The sequence below is a fragment of the Procambarus clarkii genome, chromosome 26, assembly GCF_040958095.1.
Source record: "Procambarus clarkii isolate CNS0578487 chromosome 26, FALCON_Pclarkii_2.0, whole genome shotgun sequence".
In the NCBI taxonomy this organism is placed as follows: Eukaryota; Metazoa; Arthropoda; class Malacostraca; order Decapoda; family Cambaridae; genus Procambarus; species Procambarus clarkii.
The window spans coordinates 9,050,846-9,074,370 of NC_091175.1; the positions used below are offsets into that span (position 1 = coordinate 9,050,846).

At 44.4% G+C, this 23,525-nt stretch overlaps 1 protein-coding gene across 1 annotated transcript in view; it reads right to left on the reverse strand.

The window, feature by feature from the left end:
- LOC123756619 (dipeptidase 1) overlaps positions 1-23,525 on the reverse strand; it is a 140,780-nt gene that overhangs the window by 62,517 nt on the left and 54,738 nt on the right. Inside the window, exons 3-4 of the mRNA XM_069331430.1 lie at positions 1,721-1,877; positions 637-769 (exon numbers count right to left, since the gene is read on the reverse strand). Coding sequence (XP_069187531.1) covers positions 637-769; positions 1,721-1,877 — 290 coding nt within the window. The remainder of the gene's footprint in view (positions 1-636; positions 770-1,720; positions 1,878-23,525) is intronic.

The following is a 23,525-nucleotide window of genomic DNA, read 5'->3' on the forward strand; positions in this document are numbered from 1 at the left end:
CTTGATGGCCTAAACAACTGGTATAACGTTTAAATAATAACTAATTGTTTAAACCATCACGAATATAGTGTTGTGAAACTGTGTTGACCCCTCCCCCTCCCCCCCATCTCGACCTCAACGAGGTCAAAGGGCATCGAGATGTCGAAGTCTGTGTTTACGTGCAAGAATCTTCGTTTAATACCCTTCAGTACTCTTTGATCGCACTTGGCTTCTGATCCCGGATGATATTAGATTCCCCAAAATTCTTTGACGCTGCTTGGCATTTTGTCTTAAACAGGCCTTAATTCGAAGTGGTCTTTGATGATGGTCTTAAAACCATGAAAATATGGTTTTAAGACCATAATCCTTAAAACCTTAAAACCAACTTAACCTTAAAACCAACTTAACGATTGCATCAATTTTGTAATTGTCCTCAGCTGACCTCCTGTATACAGTTAACATTAAATGGCTTCATAAATCCAATTGACCCATGAATCCATACGACCCTTCAATTAAACACAATTTGCAACTTTCAATCCCCATTAGTTACTAAGTGACATTTGACTCTAGGTGACCTCTGACTACAGCATACCCCTTCACACTCGTTTAACCCCTGACCAACGCTGACCCCTGACCCCAGGTGACCCCAAGACTCACCGTCGGCGGAAGTGGCGAGGCGGAGGTCGTCTGGGTACTGGTCAATGAGGCGCTTGATCAGGTCAATTTGTTCTATGGTGAGTTGAACGGCGTTGAGGCGCTGAGACTCACACGGCACGTAGGAGACCCAGAACTGTGAGGAGGAGAGCAGTGTTAGTGGCACCAGCTGTGAGCAGGAGAGTAGTGCTAGTGGCACCAGCTGTGAGCAGGAGAGTAGTGTTAGTGGCACCAGCTGTGAGCAGGAGAGCAGTGTTAGTGGCACCAGCTGTGAGCAGGAGAGTAGTGTTAGTGGCGCCAGCTGTGGCCAGGAGAGTAGTGTTAGTGGCGCCAGCTGTGAGCAGGAGAGTAGTGTTAGTGGCACCAGCTGTGAGCAGGAGAGCAGTGTTAGTGGCACCAGCTGTGGCCAGGAGAGTAGTGTTAGTGGCGCCAGCTGTGGCCAGGAGAGTAGTGTTAGTGGCGCCAGCTGTGAGCAGGAGAGTAGTGTTAGTGGCGCCAGCTGTGGGCAGGAGAGTAGTGTTAGTGGCGCCAGCTGTGGCCAGGAGAGTAGTGTTAGTGGCGCCAGCTGTGAGCAGGAGAGCAGTGTTAGTGGCACCAGCTGTGGCCAGGAGAGTAGTGTTAGTGGCGCCAGCTGTGAGCAGGAGAGTAGTGTTAGTGGCGCCAGCTGTGAGCAGGAGAGCAGTGTTAGTGGCACCAGCTGTGGCCAGGAGAGTAGTGTTAGTGGCACCAGCTGTGGGCAGGAGAGCAGTGTTAGTGGCGCCAGCTGTGGGCAGGAGAGTAGTGTTAGTGGCGCCAACTGTGGGCAGGAGAGCAGTGTTAGTGGCGCCAACTGTGGCCAGGTCACCAAGACCCCTTACACACCACCTAGACTCACCTGGGCACCTACCATGCCCTCCTAGAGCCTGGGCAGGTCACCAAGACCCCTTACACACCACCTAGACTCACCTGGGCACCTACCATGCCCTCCTTGAGCCTGGGCAGGTCACCAAGACCACCTACACACCACCTAGACTCACCTGGGCACCTACCGTGCCCTCCTTGAGCCTGGGCAGGTCACCAAGGCCACCTACACACCACCTAGACTCACCTGGGCACCTACCCTGCCCTCCTTGAGCCTGGGCAGGTCGGTGTGGGACCAGGAGGAACGCGACCAAGGACGAAGCTTCTTGAGCTCGGCCGTGAAGTTGAAGCTGTGAAGTTTGTTGTGCATAAACTTCCTGATGTTCCACGGCAGGTCGTTGTGCCTGGGGGAGGAGGAGAGCCTGGTGAGGGGCACACAATATGGCGACGAGGGGAGGTGAGGGAACACAATATGGCGACGAGGGCAGGTGAGTACACACAATATGGCGACGAGGGGGGGGGGACGTATTGGCATATAGACAATACAAAATGGCTGTGAAGAGAGGAGAACATGATGCAATAGTGGATATGCCATACTGACGTACAATGTATTTGGCTGTTGTAGTTTTTAAACCACAGTTGCCGCGGCTGTTCTGGTGATCCAAACTCAGCTTAATAAGCTTGATACGCCGCTTGATCTGTTTCTGCGGACTCCACAGTACAATTGTTATTATTAAGATCAAGCTCCTGCCTCTGGAAGCCCACCCACTTGGGTTGGACGGTAGAGCGACGGCCTCGCTTCATGCAGGTCGGCGTTAAATCCCCGACCGTCCAAGTGGTTGGGCACCATTCCTTTCCCTCCGTCCCATCTCAAATCCTTATCCTGACCCCTTCCAAGTACTATACACTCGTAATGGCTTAGTGCTTTCCCCCTGATAATCCCTCCCTCCTTGGATGGTAAACTACGTTAATTTGCTTCAGCTTCTTACCTGGCATGAGGACAGATGCCAGGTTACCTGTGCCATACACCCACACCTGTATGGCATCCCACCTGATGTATTCAAAGTATAATGTATATAAAAAACAAAGTTCTCCTATATTTAAGCTGCGTTCAGTAAAAGCTGAAATAGATATAACTTTTGCATCACACACTCGTGTGGGTCAGTGCTTCGAGTCACTCAAGAGCCCAGGTGAACGAAATAAGCTGCATTCATCCGTTCCAAAGGTACAGAAAAATCCATAGAATCAACAAATCCACAAGGGCCGTGACGAGGATTCGACCCTGCGTCCGGGAGCATCCCATCCCCTAATCGACTGAGCTACGACAGGGTTAAAAAGAGAGTTGAAACCGAAGTTTTACACAGAAGTCCATAGAATCAGTTCTGAGCGTCGGACAACTTCGGTGTTGAGAAGCTTTGGCGGCGCAGCTGAAGCTTGTAAGTCTGGTAAGTGTCTGCCGCTGGAGGGGAATTAGGGTCCGCTGCTGCGTCCTTGAGCAGCAAGTTACTGTGCACTCCAGTTGTGTAGTTCCTGCCTGTTGGAGTGACAGGTTAGGGGGAGGTAAGGAGCCTCAAACCGGGTCCCGTCATTACTGGCCGGTGTTTTATGAGGGTACGCGGGCTGGGAGAGAGAGAGAGAGGGGGAGGGGGAGAGAGAGATAGAGAGAGGAAGATAGAGAGAGGGAGAGACAAAGAGAGGCTAAGACAGTTTATGTCCAGGTCTATGTCTCTGTCTCTCTCTCTGTCTGTCTGTCTGTCTCTGTCTGTCTGTCTGTCTCTCTCTCTCTCTCTCTCTCTCTCTCTCTCTCTCTCTCTCTGAGGGACAGAGATAAAATATCAGCTATAGAGAAAGAGAGAGATAGCAAGGTAAAGGAAGATAATGAACGAAGGGGTAAGGTGAGAGAAAGATGGAGAAGCGAGGCAGACAGAGAGAACAGAACAAACGAAAGAGAAACGGACGCCAAGCACGTGGGAAAAAGAGGCACTATAGAGAGTGAAAGGGAACACTGTGGAAACTAACAAAGCAAGAAATAAAGAAAACTGAAAACAAAAAACCACTGATTCAACAAACCTCAACAAATAACACAGTAGCAATAACAGATTAACAAACTGCAGAATAAACCAAAAAAAATTAAAGAGAGAAAATAAAATAGGATGGAACAACAAATGGGAGACAGAATGAGGATGAGAGATATTCACGAGAAACTGCAAGGGTTTTCTCCTCAACCCACATGAGAAATGTGAGTTGGTAAGACAATATACACAAGGGAGAGTGCTCTTCTTTCTTTTCCTTCCTTCCCTCCTTCACAACGTCCCTATAACCCATCATTTCCCCTCTCCCTCTCCCTCTCCCTCTCCCTCACCCTCTCCTCCTCCTCCCGTCCCCCCCCTCACTCTTCCCTCCACCTCCCCACCTCCTCCCCCAAACGAGGACTCAGGGATGCCCGTAAATATTTGCTCACTGTCCTGAGTTATGGACGAAGTAAACTCGAGGTAAATCACTCCCTCGGTAGAGTAAATAGTTTACACAGTTCGCTGTCGTCTTCAGAGGCAGTGGTACACTGGTGTGTGTGTGTGTGTGTGTGTGTGTGTGTGTGTGTGTGTGTGTGTGTACTCACCTAGTTACTTAGTTGTGCTTGCGGGGGTTGAGCTCTGGCTCTTTGGTCCCGCCTCTCATCCGCCAATCAACAGGTGTTCAGGTTCCTGAGTCTATTGGGCTCTATCATATCTACACTTGAAACTGTGTATAGAGTCAGCCTCCACCACATCACTTCCTAATGCATTCCATTTGTCAACCACTCTGACACTGAAAAAATTCTTTCTAATGTCTCTATGTCTCATTTGGGCACTCAATTTCCACCTCTGTCCCCTAGTGCGTGTGCTCCTGGTGTTAAATCATCTGTCTTTATCTACCCTATCAATTCCTCTGAGAATCTTGTATGTGGTGATCATGTCTCCCCTAACTCTTCAGTCTCCCAGTGACGTGAGGTTTAATTCCCGTAGTCTTTCCTCGTAGCTCATACCCCTCAGTTCGGGTGCTAGTCTGGTGGCAAACCTTTGAACTTTTTCCAGCTTAGTCTTATGCTTGACTAGATATGGACTCCATGCTGGGGCTGCATACTCCAGGATTGGTCTGAAATATGTGGTATTCAAAGTTCTGAATGATTCCTTACACAAGTTTCTAAAGGCCGTTCTTATGTTGGCCAACCTGGCATATGCCGCTGATGTTATCTTCTTGATATGAGCTTCAGGAGACGGATCTGGCGTGATATCAACCCCCAGGTCTTTCTCTCTCTTTGACTCCTGAAGTATTTCATCTCCCAAATGATACCTTGTATCTGGTCTCCTGCTCCCTACATCTATCTTCATTACATTACATTTGCTCGGCTTAAAATCTAACAACCACTTGTTCGACCATTCCTGCAGCTTGTCCAGGTCTTCTTGAAGCCTCAAGCTGTCCTCCTCTGTCTTAATTCTTCTCATAATTTTGGCGTCGTCAGCAAACATTGAGAGAAATGAGTCTATACTCTCTGGGAATCATTTACTTATATCAGAAACAGGATAAGTTCGAGTACAGAGCCCTGTGGGACTCCACTGGTGATTTCTCGCCAATCTGAGGTCTCATCCCTCACTGTAACTCTCTGCTTCCTATTGCTTAGGTACTCCCTTACCCACTAGCGTGTGTAGTCACACGCACACAAAATTGTGTGTGTGTGTGTGTGTGTGTGTGTGTGTGTGTGTGTGTGTGTGTGTGTGTGTGTGTGTGTGTGTGTGTGTGTGTGTGTGTGTGTGTGTCTATACATTCACAGAACATTCTCCACAAAGAGGTAAACAGAATTTGTTAGAAAACATTCAGTCATGAACCCGGCACGCGTTTCGTTCATAGAATGAAGAGGATTAAAATAGCCACAGATGGAAAGCTGGATACAACATATTCCGGAATTCACATAGTGAACGGGAGACATGTTCATGTGGCGATCGTAAGGAACAATAATATATATATATATATATATATATATATATATATATATATATATATATATATATATATATATATATATATATATATATATATATATATATATATATATATATAATCTTGGAGGTAATCTTCAATCATGCTTTTTTATTTCCACTGAGAAAAAGACTTGGGGTAAATTTGTAATCCGCTATCCTTTCATATTTTACTAAGCTTTTGTGTCGCATTTTGTCCTCATGTGGTATGTGGACTACTGCCTTGGGCTAGGTACTCCCCTGGTACAGCTACTGCCCTGGGCTAGGTACTCCCCTGGTACAGCTACTGCCCTGGGCTAGGTACTGCCCTGGTACAGCTACTGCCCTGGGCTAGGTACTGCCCTGGTACAGCTACTGCACTGGGCTAGGTACTGCCCTGGTACAGCTACTGCCCTGGGCTAGGTACTGCCCTGGTACAGCTACTGCCCTGGGCTAGGTACTCCCCTGGTACAGCTACTGCCCTGGGCTAGGTACTCCCCAGGTGTAGACACTGTCCATGTGGACTACTACCCTGGGGTAGGTACTGCCCTGGTGGACCATTGGTAAGAGGATTACTCACATGCTAAGAAGCTTTGCACTAAGAAAGGGTTATCCGAAGATATAGACAGTGGGGGGAGGGAGGAGGAAGAAGAAGGAGACAGGTGCAGTGAGAGCGTCACTCCCATGATCTTTGTCTGGAGAATGGACCATCTGACAGCGTTTCATCCCTATAAACCCCTCACCACCTACTTAACGTTCAAATAATCTTCTTAACCCTTTGTGAAAATAAGCATCATGAAATTTGTTGAAAATAGACCCCAGCATTGCCCCCCCCCCCTGACACTCCAATGTGTAACCAATCATTTGCCTAGTATCTTTAGTTATATATAAAACATTATATATATAATGTGTGTGTGTGTGTGTGTCTTTTCCGTGTCAGCGAGAAGAGGTCGTTCGTGCCAACGGGGTAGAAAAAGCGGAGGAGAAATTGGCTTAATATCTCATCCCCCAACCAGCTTAGACGTGCTGGAGGAAGATCACTCCAGGCTTGCTCTTGGGACTTGGAAGGGTGGTGGGTGGTTGTGGGGTGGTGATGGTGTGTGGTGGTGGTGTTGGTTGGTGAGGTCGTGGTGGTGCACAGTGTGAGTCGTAGTGGTGGAACAGTGTTGGAGGGTCGTAGTGGTGGAACAGTGATGGAGGGTCGTAGCTAGGTCAGAAATGGTGTTCCAACCTTCCTACAGAGTAAAGTGAAAACTTAAGACACGGTGATGTCACGTCAAACTTCGTACATGTTTAATACAGTCAACTAAAGTCATTGTGACACCTGTAGGATACGGGGCAGGCTGGATAAAAATTGGTGCGGATACCATAGTGACTTTCTAAGATACTAGTAATATCTAAGGATGGAATAAACTGCCCCATTTAAGGCTCGTTAAGATGCTGACCTGGAGAAGGCGTAGAAAACTTTTATTGCCAAAATCTATTTAAAAAACTCAAACTACATTTCATGAGATTTAGGCGAGAGATACGTCATAATTTATATTTAAACCAAATAACAGAAGGCCTGGTTCATAACCTGCATATGGAAATAATTCTGAACGAAACCAGGAGGGATGAAGCAGGAGAAGAACCACTCACAAGCCAAAAGAGCAAAAGGTACACAAAGAGAGTGCCATGGGAACGTGAAGGGTCGAAGGCTCTTCAAGTCACGATCTCTAAATATATGAGGAATTACTAAGAGCCTCTGTGTTTACGAGGTGACTAGATAAACACCTCCAAAAGCCGAACGATGAACCAGAGTCTATATAGCGCTTAAGTCAAGCTGCAAACACCAACTGTTAGCAGAAATGACAAAAATCAACTGCAAGAAACAAAACGATCAACCTGTTGTCCATTCTTCTATTGCGTCAACCTCAAAGGCGTCTATCCTCTCAGGAATATCAGGTACATTAGCAATAAAATAGTTCCCAGCATCGACCCCCTTGTGGGACGCCACCTGAAGCACCTCTACATTCATGAGGATTCTTCCTCCCTCACTGTGAGTCGGTCTTCAGTTACTTAAACACTTCCTTATTCAGTGGACAACGACAAACATCAGTGGACCATCATACCTGACACTCCTGCCTGTCTTTCCAACTCGTGTACTTGTCCCACTTGGGATGCTGTGTCGAACACCAGGTGACAGTGGTGAGTACACCGTTGTGTGAGCGGTGAAACAGCGGTGGGAAGTGAGCCACTATGTCACTGGCCTGCGTTCGAGGCTGTCGTGGAAAAGAGGGCACCACATGCCAGGGAGAGAGAGACACATTGGTGGGAGGAGTGCAGTTACTCAGTGGTCGGGGGCAGTCACCCCGCCAGCGATGAGGCAGTGTTTGTGCTAGTGTCTCTCTCTCTCTCTCTCTCTCTCTCTCTCTCTCTCTCTCTCTCTCTCTCTCCTCTCTCTCTCTCTCTCTCTCTCTCTCTCTCTCTCTCTCTCTCCTGTCATCGCCCCTCTTCCCTCTGCCAATCTACCTCTCTCCCTTCCAGCTTCCTACCAAGCCGAACATACCAACGCAGCAATATCTCGTCCGCTTCACCTGAACGGAGTTTTAATTACCACTCGTTTTTGGCTGTCCTTCCTCTCAACAACTTTCTTCCGCATTTACAGTGACGTGTGTCCCTGGCTACGCTGGGGTCCCTGGCTACGCTGGGGGACCCTAGGAAAGACAAGGGTGGGTGGAAGCGGCCTGGTGTAGATAGGGAATGCTTTTGAGAGGGACGTGGAAACGCGAAAATTAGTAATTATTTTCATGGGGGTTGGGAATAAGGGATGTCGGGGAAATATGGACTCTGGGGAATGTAAAGAGAGTTGTAACAGTAAGTGTACTCTTATATGACAAAGGGGATCTGGTCAAGCAAGGGGAGGACCTGGTCAAGCAAGGGAAGGACCTGGTCAAGCAAGGGGAGGACCTGGTCAAGCAAGGGAAGGACCTGGTCAAGCAAGGGGAGGACCTGGTCAAGCAAGGGGGAGGGAACATGGTCAAGCAAGGCAAGATACCTAGTCATCCCTCACTTCCTCTTCTCCCCCTACCTTCTCCTTTAAAAAAAAATTCTGGGCTTCTCTTTCATGTCTTATTTTTGGTCCAGTCTCTACCAAAACAATCTGGCTCTTCCCTCCCTCCACCCCTCACTTTCTATTCCAGCTCTGCAACTCTTGTGATCTTTCAGATCAACCCCTTCCTCCCATTCCACCCTTCCTCTCTACGCTCTGTGTCCCCCCTCTGTCACCCCCTGCCATCTCTGCCACCTCCCTCTGCCACCTCTCCCTGCCACCTCCCTCTGCCACCTCACCTCTGCCACCTCCCTCTGCCACCTCACCCCTGTCACCTCACCCCTGCCACCTCACCTCTGCCACCTTCCTCTGTCACCTCACCCCTGCCACCTCACCCCTCACAGGGCCTAACAGGATAATATGACATAATCTGAGGTAGTGATGCGCCAGCCTCTGGCAGTATAATCTCACCTTCATTACACTATGTTGCTCTCCAGAACTTCACACCAAGATGTATACAGCCATCACTAAAATATATGTTCTATGCAAAGACGAGTTCTGAATTTACATAAAAAACATATAATAAACATCATCTTCTATATCCGATTTTTAAACAATTTAACAGAGGGTCTACTTTACCTAAATCGGTTAAAAAAATTCATTATGCGTTAATTTAATAAAAAAACTATTAAAAAACTTATTTAAATAATAATACGATCTGGAAGTAATGATTTGTTTGGACCCTAAACCCCAAAAATGTCAATTCAAAAATTTAAAATTTATCAAAATGGTCAATTGAAAAACAGCATTCACGAAAAATTGAAAAACTGAATTCAATTGAAAAAAAGGTATCCACGTCCTGAAGCTATAGCAATAATGCATCAAATGTTATTCTTCAGTCTTATTCCGCCCTGCTTAGGACCCCCCTTCTATATTATATCCGGCTCAGTCTGAGGGCTTTAGAATGAACAACAGTTTGCTTGAACGAGCACCGAGAAAGGTGCGAGGTACAATGTTAATACAAATGGATTCCAAACCTGACTTATGAAGAAACTAACTAAAAGCTTAATTAACCAGCAGTGACACGACTGAAGTCTCCAGATGGATGATAGGGTTTAACAAGGGGAAAGATATTAATGGATTGCTAAATATATTGCCGTAAAATATAACTGGAAACAGGGGGTATATATAACAATTTAGTTGACTTTAGATTTTGAAAAGTTTGGGAAATGCTTTTCTAGGAATAAGGTTGTAGGTTTCTGGACGTTTCCAGGTTACTCAGACTAACTTGGAATCTTTAGATTGTTTCAAGAGTAGGTTAGACATTTAGCTTTATTTCTATATAAAGAGGAGCTGTTTCGTATGGGCCAATAGGCATTCTAAAGTTTCCTCTATTCTAATGTTCTTATTTTCCACATTTACTAAAGCATAACAAACTGCTGAAAAGTATAAGGCAAATGTTTACTTTTCAAAGTATGAAACAAATTATTTAACAAAATCACTAAATTAGTAATAGTTGCCAATTAAAAGTTGCCTAATAAGCCGAGTTTTCCTGAAATTATATATTTGTCTACATTTTTTTATGGAATGATAAAGCTTTCTATTATATTACACATAAATTTAATTTTTTATTTGAGGTAAAACTAACATAGATATTTTAATCAAACCTAACCTAACCAAAGTCTAACCAAATTCATGTGTCTAATATAATATAATAATATTAATTCAAATAAACCAAATTGAAAAATAACATTGAAAACGAAAATCACTCTACCTGTTAGGCGAATCGGGTCTTGCATACTAGGCCAAATAGTGAGTTCTGGCTATTATGTACGACATATGTTTGTATATATTCACAGCAGGTTATCATTTAGACATTTTAGCCATCGGGGTTTTCATTTAGACATTTTAGACGGAGGTTTTTTTCATTTAGAAGCCATTTAATATGAATGCACATTCTGTGTTGATTATTTCCTTGTTTAAGGCTTCTATATCTCTAACTAGTACTCTCTCGTCTTGGTTTAATTGGAAGAAGTTTTTCCAATTAACAATTATTCAAGGTTGACTAAAAGAATACAAAATAAACTATATAATGTATTATATTAAACGGTTATTCGCAAATGCCAGAATTATTCACGTTATCCACCATGAGAGAGAGTAAGAGAGTGAGAGAGAGAGAGTGAGAGAGAGAGAGTGAGAGAGAGAGAGAGAGAGAGAGAGAGAGAGAGAGAGAGAGAGAGAGAGAGAGAGAGAGAGAGAGAGGTCATGACCGGAATGCAAAAAAAATGTCAATAATGACGTTACTGCCCAAAACGCCTTGCCCACTGCGGTCACCTGACCTACAATTACCCAATTATCCAATTACCTGACTTATTTTTGTATGCAAAGTTAATTGACTCATCACTTCACTTTACCTCTAATCTTCCTCTTTCACTTTTCTCCTCTGACTTAATTATGCATGTATAATTAGTTGTAAATTAGTGTTGTGATTATAATTTGTTGTAAATGGATTAATTTGCAACTCATTAGTATAATTTGTTGCAAATTACAATCTCCCAGTGTTGTAAATCAGATATTTCCTCATATCTTGTTCCTCCTCACTTGAGAATGAACCTTTCGAAGGTTCGAAACGTTGTGTCCATTATAATAGGTATAGTGCATTATTCGGTCAATGTGTTGTTCTTTTAACAGACCTTGAACAAAGATGACATTTGGATTATCCTCTTCCAATTAAACCAAGCTGGATGAGCACTCAGAGGGATAAAGTTAACTGTAAACCAGGGAATAATAAACCAGGTATATGAACTCATATCCAGTGAAACATACATATGTACGTATATATATATTACATGAAACACTGTATTTTGTAAAATACGCCACACAAAGGAGGTACAAACAACGGAGCCTAAAAAATATATATATTCCCTTAAGCTGCGCATAATTAAGACAGACAGCCTCGTGAAAATAGGGCCCGGAACTGCGTGTGACCTTCCTGCTTAATAGGAGAGAAAAACAGTATTAGTTAATGTGTTTCCAAACTTATGAAGATTGACGTCGCTGCGGAAACACAGGATTCAACTCGATATATATATATTTTGGTGAGGTTTAGTTTATATAGGCTTGTTTATATTATTTTTTTCCGGTGTTATAATATCGTTATTGTTAATAATGATTTTCTTTACTGTGATTTATTATTATTATTATTATTATTATTATTATTATTATTTGGATAAATTCACAAAGGGCCCTGATGAGGGTTCGAACCCTTTGTGTTGGGTGTTCCCATATAATATAAAATATTGGGGGAAAGCGTCAAGCCATTACTGCTATATAGCACTGAAAAGGGGTCAGGATAAGGAGTCCTGAGTGCTTCATCAAACACACTCAGACCATGACCTAATCACACCTAATCACACGTTGAAACATTGTTTCAACGATTCTGTAATTGAATATAATAATTGCATTAATGCAATTATTACATACAAAAACAAACCCAATATAGCTGAAGTGTAAAAAAAAAAAAATACAATTATTCTTGTCACAATTATCAAATAATTTGCGCCAGTGACAGTGGAAAAAAATATTACACTAATTTAACAAAATAATGGATAATAACTCTGGTATGATTATTTGGTTACTGTTGATATAATTACATTTATTATTATTATTATTATCGATTTTTTTTAATAATGATTTTGGTTTCATATAAAATGGTGTGTGCTTCTCATTTGAATGCCAGCAAATACAGGCGAAGGCGAAACAGTTTGGCTGTAAATATTTTATCTTTTGCAATAACGTATTCATAAAATCAATCCTAATATGATGGGAAAAGAGCTGTAAACATCCGGTGTTTACAAACGAAGTAGTAAATAAATTTTGTGTGATACAAAGGACTAATAAAGAGACAGCAGAGACGGGACGAAGAGCGAGACGGTGAGACAGTAAGCCAAACAGGGCGACAGCCAGCAACCTGGATTGTACCTGGTTGATGGGGTTCTGCGAGTTCTTCTACTCCCCCAAGCTCGGCCGGAGGCCAGGCTTGACTTGTGAGAGCTTGGTCCACCAGGCTGTGTTGCTTGGAGCGGCCCGCAGGCCCACCACAGCCCGGTTGGTCCGGCACTATTTGAAGAAAACTGTCCCGTTTTCTCTTGTAGATGTCCACTACTAGTGAGACACCTAACAGGCCAGACAGTGAGTGACAGTCAGGCAGACGGAGTGTGACATTGACAGACGAGGACAGGACGTGAGGCAGGAGACCCATGGGGAACTAGCGCCTACCTGGCTGTCTCTAGTCAGGAGTTTAATTAGCAGGTGACTGATACCAGATACTGGTGAAGATAGTGGAGAGGGGTAGAGGGGGGGGGGGAAGACGGAGAGGGGTAGAGGGGGGGGGAAGACGGAGAGGGGTAGAGGGGGAGGGGGAGATCCATTTCTGGAGGAAATTCCCCATCTCTGTTCCTACTGGGAATAGGACAAACGCGACAATATTCCCCATCTCTGTTCTTACTGGGAATACGAGAGAGAATATATCCAGTACATGAGAACAATCTACACGCAAAATAAATATGTTAATAAACACATTATTAACACAAAATACCGTCAACACAATAAAGTTAACTTTAAGGGATAAGAAATAGAAGAAAATGTTTAAATAGCAAACATCATCAGCATCAATAACACCAGTTTAGCCATAATAATCATCAATGAGAGACGTTGATAATCTTGCACGTTGTTGGGATACGCAGACCACTTGAATCCCTGCGGTTCGAACGCCGACCTTGCAAGCAGCGAGGACGACGCTCTGCCGACCTGGCCATGTCCCGTGAAATTGTCGATTCTTCGTTTTGAATCCACGGACTCAAATGACGAGCAGCCAACCGACGAGAGACCATTCTCTAGTATGCAGCCCACAACGGCTGACTGATATCGAGGTATCTGTTCCCCTGCTATGGAGTAAGAAAATGTCATATTTCGACTCCCTGTGGGGACTCGGCCCCAGTAGCAAAGAGCTGTTGACTCGCTTACCCCTTTGGTTGTAAGCGAGCCGTGTGCTCAATATCAAGTTTTGCAGCCGCTGCTGTCGAGAAGAAAGAGAGTCGCCATAATAATGTACATTCCCTGGTTGCCATGCTGGCCAGGCTCATCATGTTGGTTCTCAAGAGCAGGGAAAAAAACCAGACATCACTTCAAGATATCCACGACATCACTGACAAATAATGCCTTTTTTTCTACCATCGTCTCCCGTCTCTCGTCTGTTTCATCATACTGTCTATTGCGAGCAACAGCATCTACGTCTATGTTCATGTTTTACGAGCATTGTAACAATAGGCATTTCCTTTATTTAAATAAATAAAGGAGGCCAAGCATACTTCCCTTTGGTGTTCCAGCACTGAGTGACTTTCAGACAATTCTTCATTTAGAGTTAAAGGCAGAAAAATGTAGTCTGTGACTGGAAGTCCAACAGTGTCTTAGAGGATTAATACTTGCAGTTTGGCCACAACAACAACCTGATGTAACTGGTCAAAGTATCGTATAAAACCCAGCGCTAGTACATTGGATGCTTACATTGGATTCATCTCTCTCTCTCTCTCTCTCTCTCTCTCTCTCTCTCTCTCTCTCTCTCTCTCTCTCTCTCTCTCTCTCTCTCTCTCTCTCTCTCCATATTTCTTTCTGTCTCAAAATGAGCTTTCTTTAAACTTCTTCAGAGATCAACCCATCTTTTAATGTTTTCATCGGAGCTAAATTAAGATGCAAAGACGGTCCTGATGGACTTGCTAACGACCTGGCGAGGAGAGATCGGGCTACGAGGGAGACGGGGTAACTCACTGGGGAGGAGGGGGGGGGCTCTGAGGGGGGGAGAGGAGACACATTGGGGGACACGGGTGGTGAGGGCGGAGACACATGGGAGGACACGGGTGGGGGGTGGAAGGAGACACACAGAGGACACGGGTGGTGGGGAGGAGAGTGGAAACATGCGTGGAATTTCATCCCCTCCCTTTACAAAAAAATGCATTGTACACCCCTACATTAAAATTTCTACTCCAAGAGGAACACAAATACCTTAAGAAGGTATTAGTACATGTAGGGAACCTTGAAGGAAGAGGGAGGGCACGTGAAGGGTCTGGGGGTCAGAAGGAGAGAGGAAGAGAGAGAGAGGGAGAGAGAGAGAGAGAGAGAGAGAGAGAGAGAGAGAGAGAGAGAGAGAAAGAGAGAGAGAGAGAGAGAGAGAGAGAGAGAGAGAGAGAGAGAGAGAGAGAGAGAGAGAGAGAGAGAGAGAGAGAGAGAGGGGGGGGGGGGGGGGGGAAGGATGGAGATGAAAAGGGGTAAGAAGCAGGAACTGAAAGTGTATTTACAAAGTTTTGAGACTGAACACAGCAGTAGCCCTGCTGGCCAAAGTTCCAAGCAGACTCGCCACGGAACTTGGTAGATCAGGGATATAGTTAACTCGCCATGGAACTTTGCCATCAGGGCTAGTAGAATCAGCAAGAAACTTTCTCAATAAATCTAGTAGATATAGTATTGTAACAACAAAAAATGGATTTATAATGAGTATGAGTATATATATACACGAACAGTGATGTAAATCAGCAAGACAGATATAGGCCTAGGCACTAATAATAGAAGAATAGTCACGTGATAACCTTCCCCCCCCCCACCAGGCGCTTGGCTTCCACAACATGGGTCAAGAGGAGAATAATTACTGAGCAGCCATTTTGTTCACGTTTGGCGTTAATTATTTTGAGGGCTTCCTGGAGAGTAAGATAACTGGTTCACACACACACACAAACACACGCACACACACACACACACACACACACACACACACACACACACACACACACACACACACACACACACACACACACACACACACACACACAGACACACACACAGACACACACACAGACACACACACACACACACACACACACACACCGTTGATTGACAGTTGAGAGGCGGGCCGAATGAGCAGAGCTCAAACCCCCAGAAGCACAACTAGGTGAATACAACTAGGTAAATATACACACACACACAATTTACACAGTGTGTAAATACACACACACACACACACACTGGTTCTCTGTTCCCCTTGTGCTGGCAAGGGCTTCGTGACAATTACAATAGGTGATTATACTGGAGCAATAATTATACTGGATTTGTCTACCTTACGCCTCCAAGCACACCACCCGGCTAGATTAGAAGGGGAGTGAGCAAGAGGGGGGGGGGATTGTGTAATTACCCTTACTGCGGAAATCACAGGTGCCACCTATTTACCCTTGTGGGGGGGGGGGGGGAGAACAGACCCCTCGGACAGTGGAAGACCCTCCCTGTAGACAGTCTTTGGCTGGTTCGCCTCAGCATAGGAGGTTGAGTACTTCCTCACCTCTCCCATGAGGGAAAATATATGAGCCCCGAGATGAGTGTAGGAGAAGCGGATTCTGCCTTGAGCTCAGTCACGGCACACACGAGGAAGATTTCGTACTCTCAAACTGTCTTATAAAGGGTCTAATTGGACAGATCAGAAGACGTACAACACGCTGTTATGGTGATACTCTTATACAGACCCCTTCCTCTCGACCCTACCAACAGTATACCTCGAGTGCGAAGTATACTGTTGGTATATGACAGTATACCAACAGTAATACTCAGAGAAAACACATTAACGTGATGTATCAATGAACCATAGTCGACTGTGGCGGTGCAGTCGACTAGAGCGCGCCCAGTACATAGGTTCGAACCCTAATCAAGGCTCCTGTTGGATTAGTTTAACAGTAATACTGTTGGTATACTGTCACGACTGAAGATGACAGCGTCCTCTCTATGGCACCTGGGAACTGGGAGACGAACGACCGCCTGCTATTCGCCTGAATACGTTTAAGCGTTTGTTTAGAGGTATATCAGCTTGATTTAATCACTGGTTTATCAGATGCTGTGTCTGTACGAATGTCCGGTGCAATGAAACCCCGAAACGGTCTCAATAGCTTGTGAACGTCTATTACGAGAGCGCTAGTTTAGGTCAGGGTGAGAAAAGAGGCTATCCTGAAATAAGAGACGAGGTCAACCTTGATATCCAACAGGATAGCAGGATATTGGAGGAGAATTCCGAGGCATTTTATCTTCAGTCTTGCTGCCCCAGATCTGACGAAGCACAGAGATACGATATCATGAAGCAATATAGAAAGACAAAATATTATACTGTTGAATATAAATTTCCAGATAACTTTCATTTTGAATTTGTTTTTATTTAATTTGGGGAACATTAATACAAATTAATGGAACAAAAAAGTGATCACGAACGTTATGGATTATTCCTCATGGCCTCTTAATATTTGTCAAACTTTTAAATAGACGTTTTCTGTTCTGTAGAGCTGTGAGCTATGTACAGAATAGAGTTGTTAAATCTGGCATTTCATGATGGTTTGGGTGAGTTCTCACAGATGTCTCACAGGACCACAAGTCTGTAAGATCTGTGGCCAACTTGTGTCTAATGTTAAGCACTTGTACAGAGTCACCGCTGTAATAGTTGAAAAAGCTTTAAATTAAATATAAAATGAGAACTAGATATTTTTTTTTACGTAGATGGATATAGGACCAGAAGACTGCTAACACCTGTTAGCAGGCTGAGAGCTTTTACATCACATAACTCACAGTAGGTCTCTCCCTAATAGTTTTACATCACATAACTCACAGTAGGTCTCTCCCTAATAGTTTTACATCACATAACTCACAGTAGGTCTCTCCTTAATAGTTTTACATCACATAACTCACAGTAGGTCTCTCCTTAATAGTTTTACATCACATAACTCACAGTAGGTCTCTCCCTAATAGTTTTACATCACATAACTCACAGTAGGTCTCTCCTTAATAGTTTTACATCACATAACTCACAGTAGGTCTCTCCCTAATAGTTTTACATCACATAACTCACAGTAGGTCTCTCCCTAATAGTTATACATCACATAACTCACAGTAGGTCTCTCCCTAATAGTTTTACATCACATAACTCACAGTAGGTCTCTCCCTAATAGTTTTCCAATTACTGCTTGGTGAACAAGAGGGGAAGGGGTGGGTGGCCGAACATTTATATAAGGACTGTTTCCAAGTGGATCCATCTCTGGCCAGGATTCGAACCCAGGGGAGCAAATCGCTCGCAGAGTGTGTTACCACTACTTACTCCATCTACTGTCATAAATACTTCCACCCCGTCTATAGCACGCAGATATTGTGTGTGTGTGTTTACATATTAAAGACATTCAACTTTTCGTGCTCTCTCTCAGGTTTTCAATTCTTTCTCTATCTCCACCAGTAATTAATACCTAACCACTTGGGCTGGACGGTAGAGCGACGGTCTCGCTTCATGCAGGTCGGCGTTCAATCCCCGACCGTCCACAAGTGGTTGGGAACCATTCCTTTCCCCCCCCCGGTCCCATCCTAAATCCTTATCCTGACCCCTTCCAAGTGCTATATAGTCGTAATGATTCCGGCGCTTCCCCCCTGATAATTCTCTCTCTCTCTCTGTGCGCCTTCCCTTTCCCAAGAGCTCACGATATTAATTACATCCAGATCATGAATGAGATCACAACCCACGATAACTGGCACCGGCTACATAAGTTTAGAGATACGAGGACTATATATATAGGGAAGTACTCGTTTTGGGTCGTGGATAGGTAGATATGACTAGCAACTGGTGTTGCTGAGGCAAACATCTTGAGCAGGTTTGAAGGATAGGTTGGATAGGGAGAGAGACGGGGTGGAATTTAAACGAGACCCGTCTTGCTTGGGCCAACAGGCCTACGTACCTCACTTATGGTAATTAAAGCTACAAGAAACACTGGTTTAAGTGAAACACCCTGAAAAGTATCCGGGTCGTATTGTGATCTGGAAGAGGTCATGTAAGTGAACTTTTGGTGTAGGGAAATGAGGTGAAGGAGGAAGGGGGGGGGGGGAGGGTGAGGGAAATGGAGGTAATGGGAATGAAAGGAAGAGGGAAGGAGGTGAAGGGTAAAGTGGATGAGAGTGAAAGAAAGTGAAGGGAACCCATCCCCATTTGACCTGAAAAATCAGAAGAAATTCGACACTAAGTAATTTTAGTAATCTCAACACCTGGCCAGTTATAATTATATCACCCGGGGGCCAGTTATAATTATATCACCTGGGGGGCCAGCTATAATTATATCACCTGGGGGGCCAGTTATAATTATATCACCTGGGGACCAGTTATAATTATAACTGTATATTTTTATATTATTATAACTGTACCAGGACGGACACGGACGATTATACACTCCGTGTCACCAGCTTGTATAATCGTACACGAAACGACAAGCGAAATGAATAATAAATATGTCACAGAATATCTGACTTCGAAATTACTCATATTTAGCTTCGTGCGTTAATATGGTCGTTCAGTCATTCTTGTATCAACAAGCCAATCTGTCTTCGTTAGCAATATCTTCACCGAGACAACGAAAGACTTTAAACTGACATTCGTGTGACTAATGGGAACATCCGCACCTTAAAAAATGATTCAGTGACGATAAATTATGAAGAAGCGATATGCAAAAATATGAAATTGAATAAAGATGAATAAGAGGTAAAAATGCGAAGCAGAGTGGAAAAAAATCATTTTTGTCATGAAACTGCAAAAAAGAGGAATTGTAAATTGAAAGCTACTGGTAAATTGGGGACAGGAAATTGGTTGCGAAAATAGAATAGCATGGAGGAAGCTGTTGATTGAAGAATTGCATTTATTTTTATAGAGCGGTAAGCGAGGAATAGCAGCAGTTTAGATAGCGACCTCGTTCGTTAAACTGTACAAACAGACAACAACTTTTGCAAGAAATGCATTACGTAAATTACATTACATCACTACGTCGCAAAGACGTTGGTTGATGATGTGAGACTGAGTATTCTGGAAACAAAACCGTGCATTCATATCCCCCAGATGCATCACACACAACAGTCGAATAAATCCAGTTGTTTAACTCCCATATGGGGGCCTCGTAGCCTGGTGGATAGCGCGCAGGACTCGTAATTCTGTGGCGCGGGTTCGATTCCCGCACGAGGCAGAAACAAATGGGCAAAGTTTCTTTCACCCTGAATGCCCCTGTTACCTAGCAGTAAATAGGTACCTGGGAGTTAAGTCAGCTGTCACGGGCTGCTTCCTGAGGGTGGAGGCCTGGTCGAGGACCGGGCCGCGGGGACACTAAAAGCCCCGAAATCATCTCAAGATAACCCATATTCATATTTGGTGCTGCTTGAAGAAATGCGTTCATCCTCCTCCTCCTCCATAAGGCAATTTCAACACTGCCATCACTGGGAATATACAATATTCTCAATCTCATTTTGGCGCCAGATTGGCTATTAAAATACTCAACTGGATGGCCACTTCTGTGGATGAAAAGCACTAGAAAAGATTAGCAAGAATCACCATAATTAACTTGTTGTAAATCAATGACCAATAACCCAAATTGGTATCCAATACACCTCGAGAAGACCCCGCACTGATACAGGTTAATTACCTCCGTAATTAGCAGGTGATATGGAAAATAAGTTTTAATTATGTAATTCAAAATATTAACTTATTGTTGATAAATTCAACCGAGATGGTCTTCCTCTTCACAGCATTCGTGAATTTCACTTTCTGGATAATAGATACGTATTAAAATGTATCTTGTGTGTGTGTGTGTGTGTGTGAGAGGGAGGCCACGTGGTCGAGTGGCGAACGACTTTGATTCGTAGCCGAAAGTCTAGGATTTAAATTTCGGCCTGAGCAGAAACTATTTTGCAGAGTTTCCTTTCACTTCATACATCTGTTCGTCTAACGGTACAGATACTAAGGAAACAGACAGCTTCTGTGGGCTGCATCCTGTGGATGATCACACACACACACAGCAAGAAGCAGAAGGATGGGCAGACTGCATTTTCTTGGACAGTCAGAGAGTGTTTAACACAGTACCCCATAAGAGAATGTTGCATAAGTTGGAGAAACAGGCTGGAGTAAGTGGAAGGGTGCTCCAATGGATAAGGGAGTACCTAAACAACAGGAAGCAGAGAGTTACTGTGAGGGGTGAGACCTCAGATTGGCGTTATGTCACCAGCAGAGTCCCACAGGGTTCTGTACTCGGACCTATCTTGTTTCTGATATACGTGAATGATCTTTCAGAATGTAAAGACTCATTCCTCTCAATGTTTGCTGATGATGCTAAAAGTATGCGAAAGATTAAAACAGAGAATGACTGCAAGAGGTTACAGGATGACCTGGACAGACTGACGTAGTGGTCCAATAAATGACTACTAAAGTTTAACTCGAGCAAGTGCAAAGTAATGAAGATAGGAGTAGGGAGCAGGAGGCCAAACACAAGGTTCCAACGGGGAGAGGAAATCCTTCAGGAATCAGGAAGAGAGAAAAATCTGAAGGTTGCTCTCACACCAGGACTGTCCCCTGAAGCCCACATCAAAAGGATACCATCAGCGGCGTATACAAAGCCGGCAAACCTAAGAACTGACTTCAGAAACTTGTGTAAGAAATCATTCATAACCTTGTATACCTCATATGTCTGACCAATGTAGGAATATGCGGCTCCAGCCTGGAGTACACGTCGAGTCAAATAAAAAAATGAAGTTAAAAATTGCTGGAACTGAACCTCACGACACTGGAAGACAGAAGAATTAGAGGAGACATGATCACTATGTGGCACATACTTCATAATGGTACAGGACGGTCTGAAACGTCGTCGTCTCTCCGTCTACTGATGTGTGGTTTGGTCATCAGGGAAGGATTAATTGGGAACCAGTCCATAACTGCTCGCCCCTGTTCACCCAGCAGTAATTGGGGACCTGGGAGTAAACCTAATGGCGGATCATGTTCCATGGAAAAGAGTTGTAGGGTAAAGCTTCCCCCCTTTCCATGAAATATGGAAAGGGGAACATTCTCAGTTTGTTGACAGGAGTCATAAGGGGGTTATCCTCCTTTACCCACCTGCGATAAGACAAAAGAGAGTGAGAGAGTGAAAGTGAAATAGAGTGAGAGAATGAGGGTGAGAGAGAGAGACCGAAAGAGAGAGAGAAAGAGAAAGAGCGGAGCGATAGCCAACATGTTTGTGGAGAAGCCAATAGAGAACACACACACATCACAGCCGCTGAGATTGGAAGAAGCATTACACACAAAAAACTTACTATATCGATTCTATTTGACACACATTGATGTATTTTTATGCTGCGAAACGTTTTGACGGCAACACGAGCATTGGCGACCGACAAATACATCACCTGCGGTCAACGAACAATGACCGGCTGCCTTCGATTAACTACCTTCGACCAGCTGCCCTCGACCGGTTGCCCTCGACCAGTTGCCCTCGACCAGCGACCCAAATCACGTTCTCCTCTTGCAACACAACCAAGAGGAGCCCAGAATATGTACGCAGAGGACCCACATTGGGCGCTGGACCCCCGAAAGTGGTGCAACAGAGTGAAAATATGCTATATATAAATATATACATCTTCTTAAAAGTTACGTCGGCATAAGGCTGTGGGTCTTAACTGATCTCCGGAAACTGGCCTATCCTCTGGGAGCAACACAATCGGCCGGAGTTAGACCAATAACTCGTAACCCCATTCAAATCAATAGCAACGTCACACAATATTTTCACAGTGTATGAATGTGTAAAGTTAGCTCTATGCTCACTGGAGAAATACCGCAGCTCTAATCATAGGCAGCCACTCACAGTTCTGTCGTCACAATGTTATTTGAGCATCAGAACTTGACCGCCTGGGCACTGCGTTCCTCGTCTTGTATAGCCAATCGTTCTTGTCAGGGACTGTTCACTCGATGTTAGTTGAGAGCCTCAGGCTTAGTAGTGAGAACACTTCCTGGCTCCTGTTCACTGGAGTTCTTTATAGCCTGGATGCAGAGAAAACTTGTCCCACCAGCATTACGCGAATTGTAGCTGGATTCACCAAGCAGCAGGCCGCCCCCTGGGACATTACTAACTCTTGGAAATTGCGAATCTTAATTACTTGAAGTAACTGCCTCGCCTTTTTCGTGTACCACGAGCCTTCTTGGCTCTTCTTTTAACGTCTGGCTTCGCTGCGCTGTGCTAAATCTTATCGAAATATGAAACGCTTTGCAGTACGTCTACCCTCTTCAAGCTCCCAGAGTACACTGAGGACTCCGGGACCAATGAGCTGCCTTGCAACTCCCCTCGGAAGTCACGTGATCTCTGCTCGCACTGAGATTGGCAGGTCGATAGAAAACTCGACCAATCAGGTTACACATATACATCCGGGACCCCTGGATCTGGCTCTGGCCTGATAGGCGTCACATTCTGGCTGGAGTGATAGCATTGCTGATCGCCATATTTGAAATTTACATATATCAAAATTTGTACCATGCATACACATCCTGTTTATATCCAATTTTAATTAAGGGTTACCTGTGACCTATTTATAAAGGTGTATATGTATGATCTTTGAAAGAGGGAAGAGGAGTCGTAAGAGGACGCCGCTCGTGACACCAGCGACCCACGACCAGCTACCCACGACCAGCTACCCACGACCAGCTACCCACGACCAGCTACCCACGACCAGCTACCCACGACCAGCGAATCACGACCATACAGTCTCCCAGTTAGATACGCAGGTGTTTACCCCCCCCCCTTCCCCGGGATAAATACAACCCGCACAAACACATATTTAAACATATCCTGAGTTCGTCCCACAGTGCGCAGCAACAAACACATAGATGGTTCAACCCGTCCTCTTAAAACTACGTCGCTTTTCGCTCGTTTTCCTGTATGGCCAAAAATGAACATAATTTGAAATGAAATCGGCTCACGAAAGTGACGTACTGCCCCGTTTTCTGTTTTGAGTCATCTGGCTTACTCGGTTAGGTTAGGAGAGGAAACTTTCAATTAACGGTTTTCATGACGTTTTGAAACCTTAGGAGAACCTTCCTGCCCTCTTAACCCATCAGAGGACCCTTAACTTGCTGTTTGGAAAAAAATACCCAAAATTTATTTTCAATTATT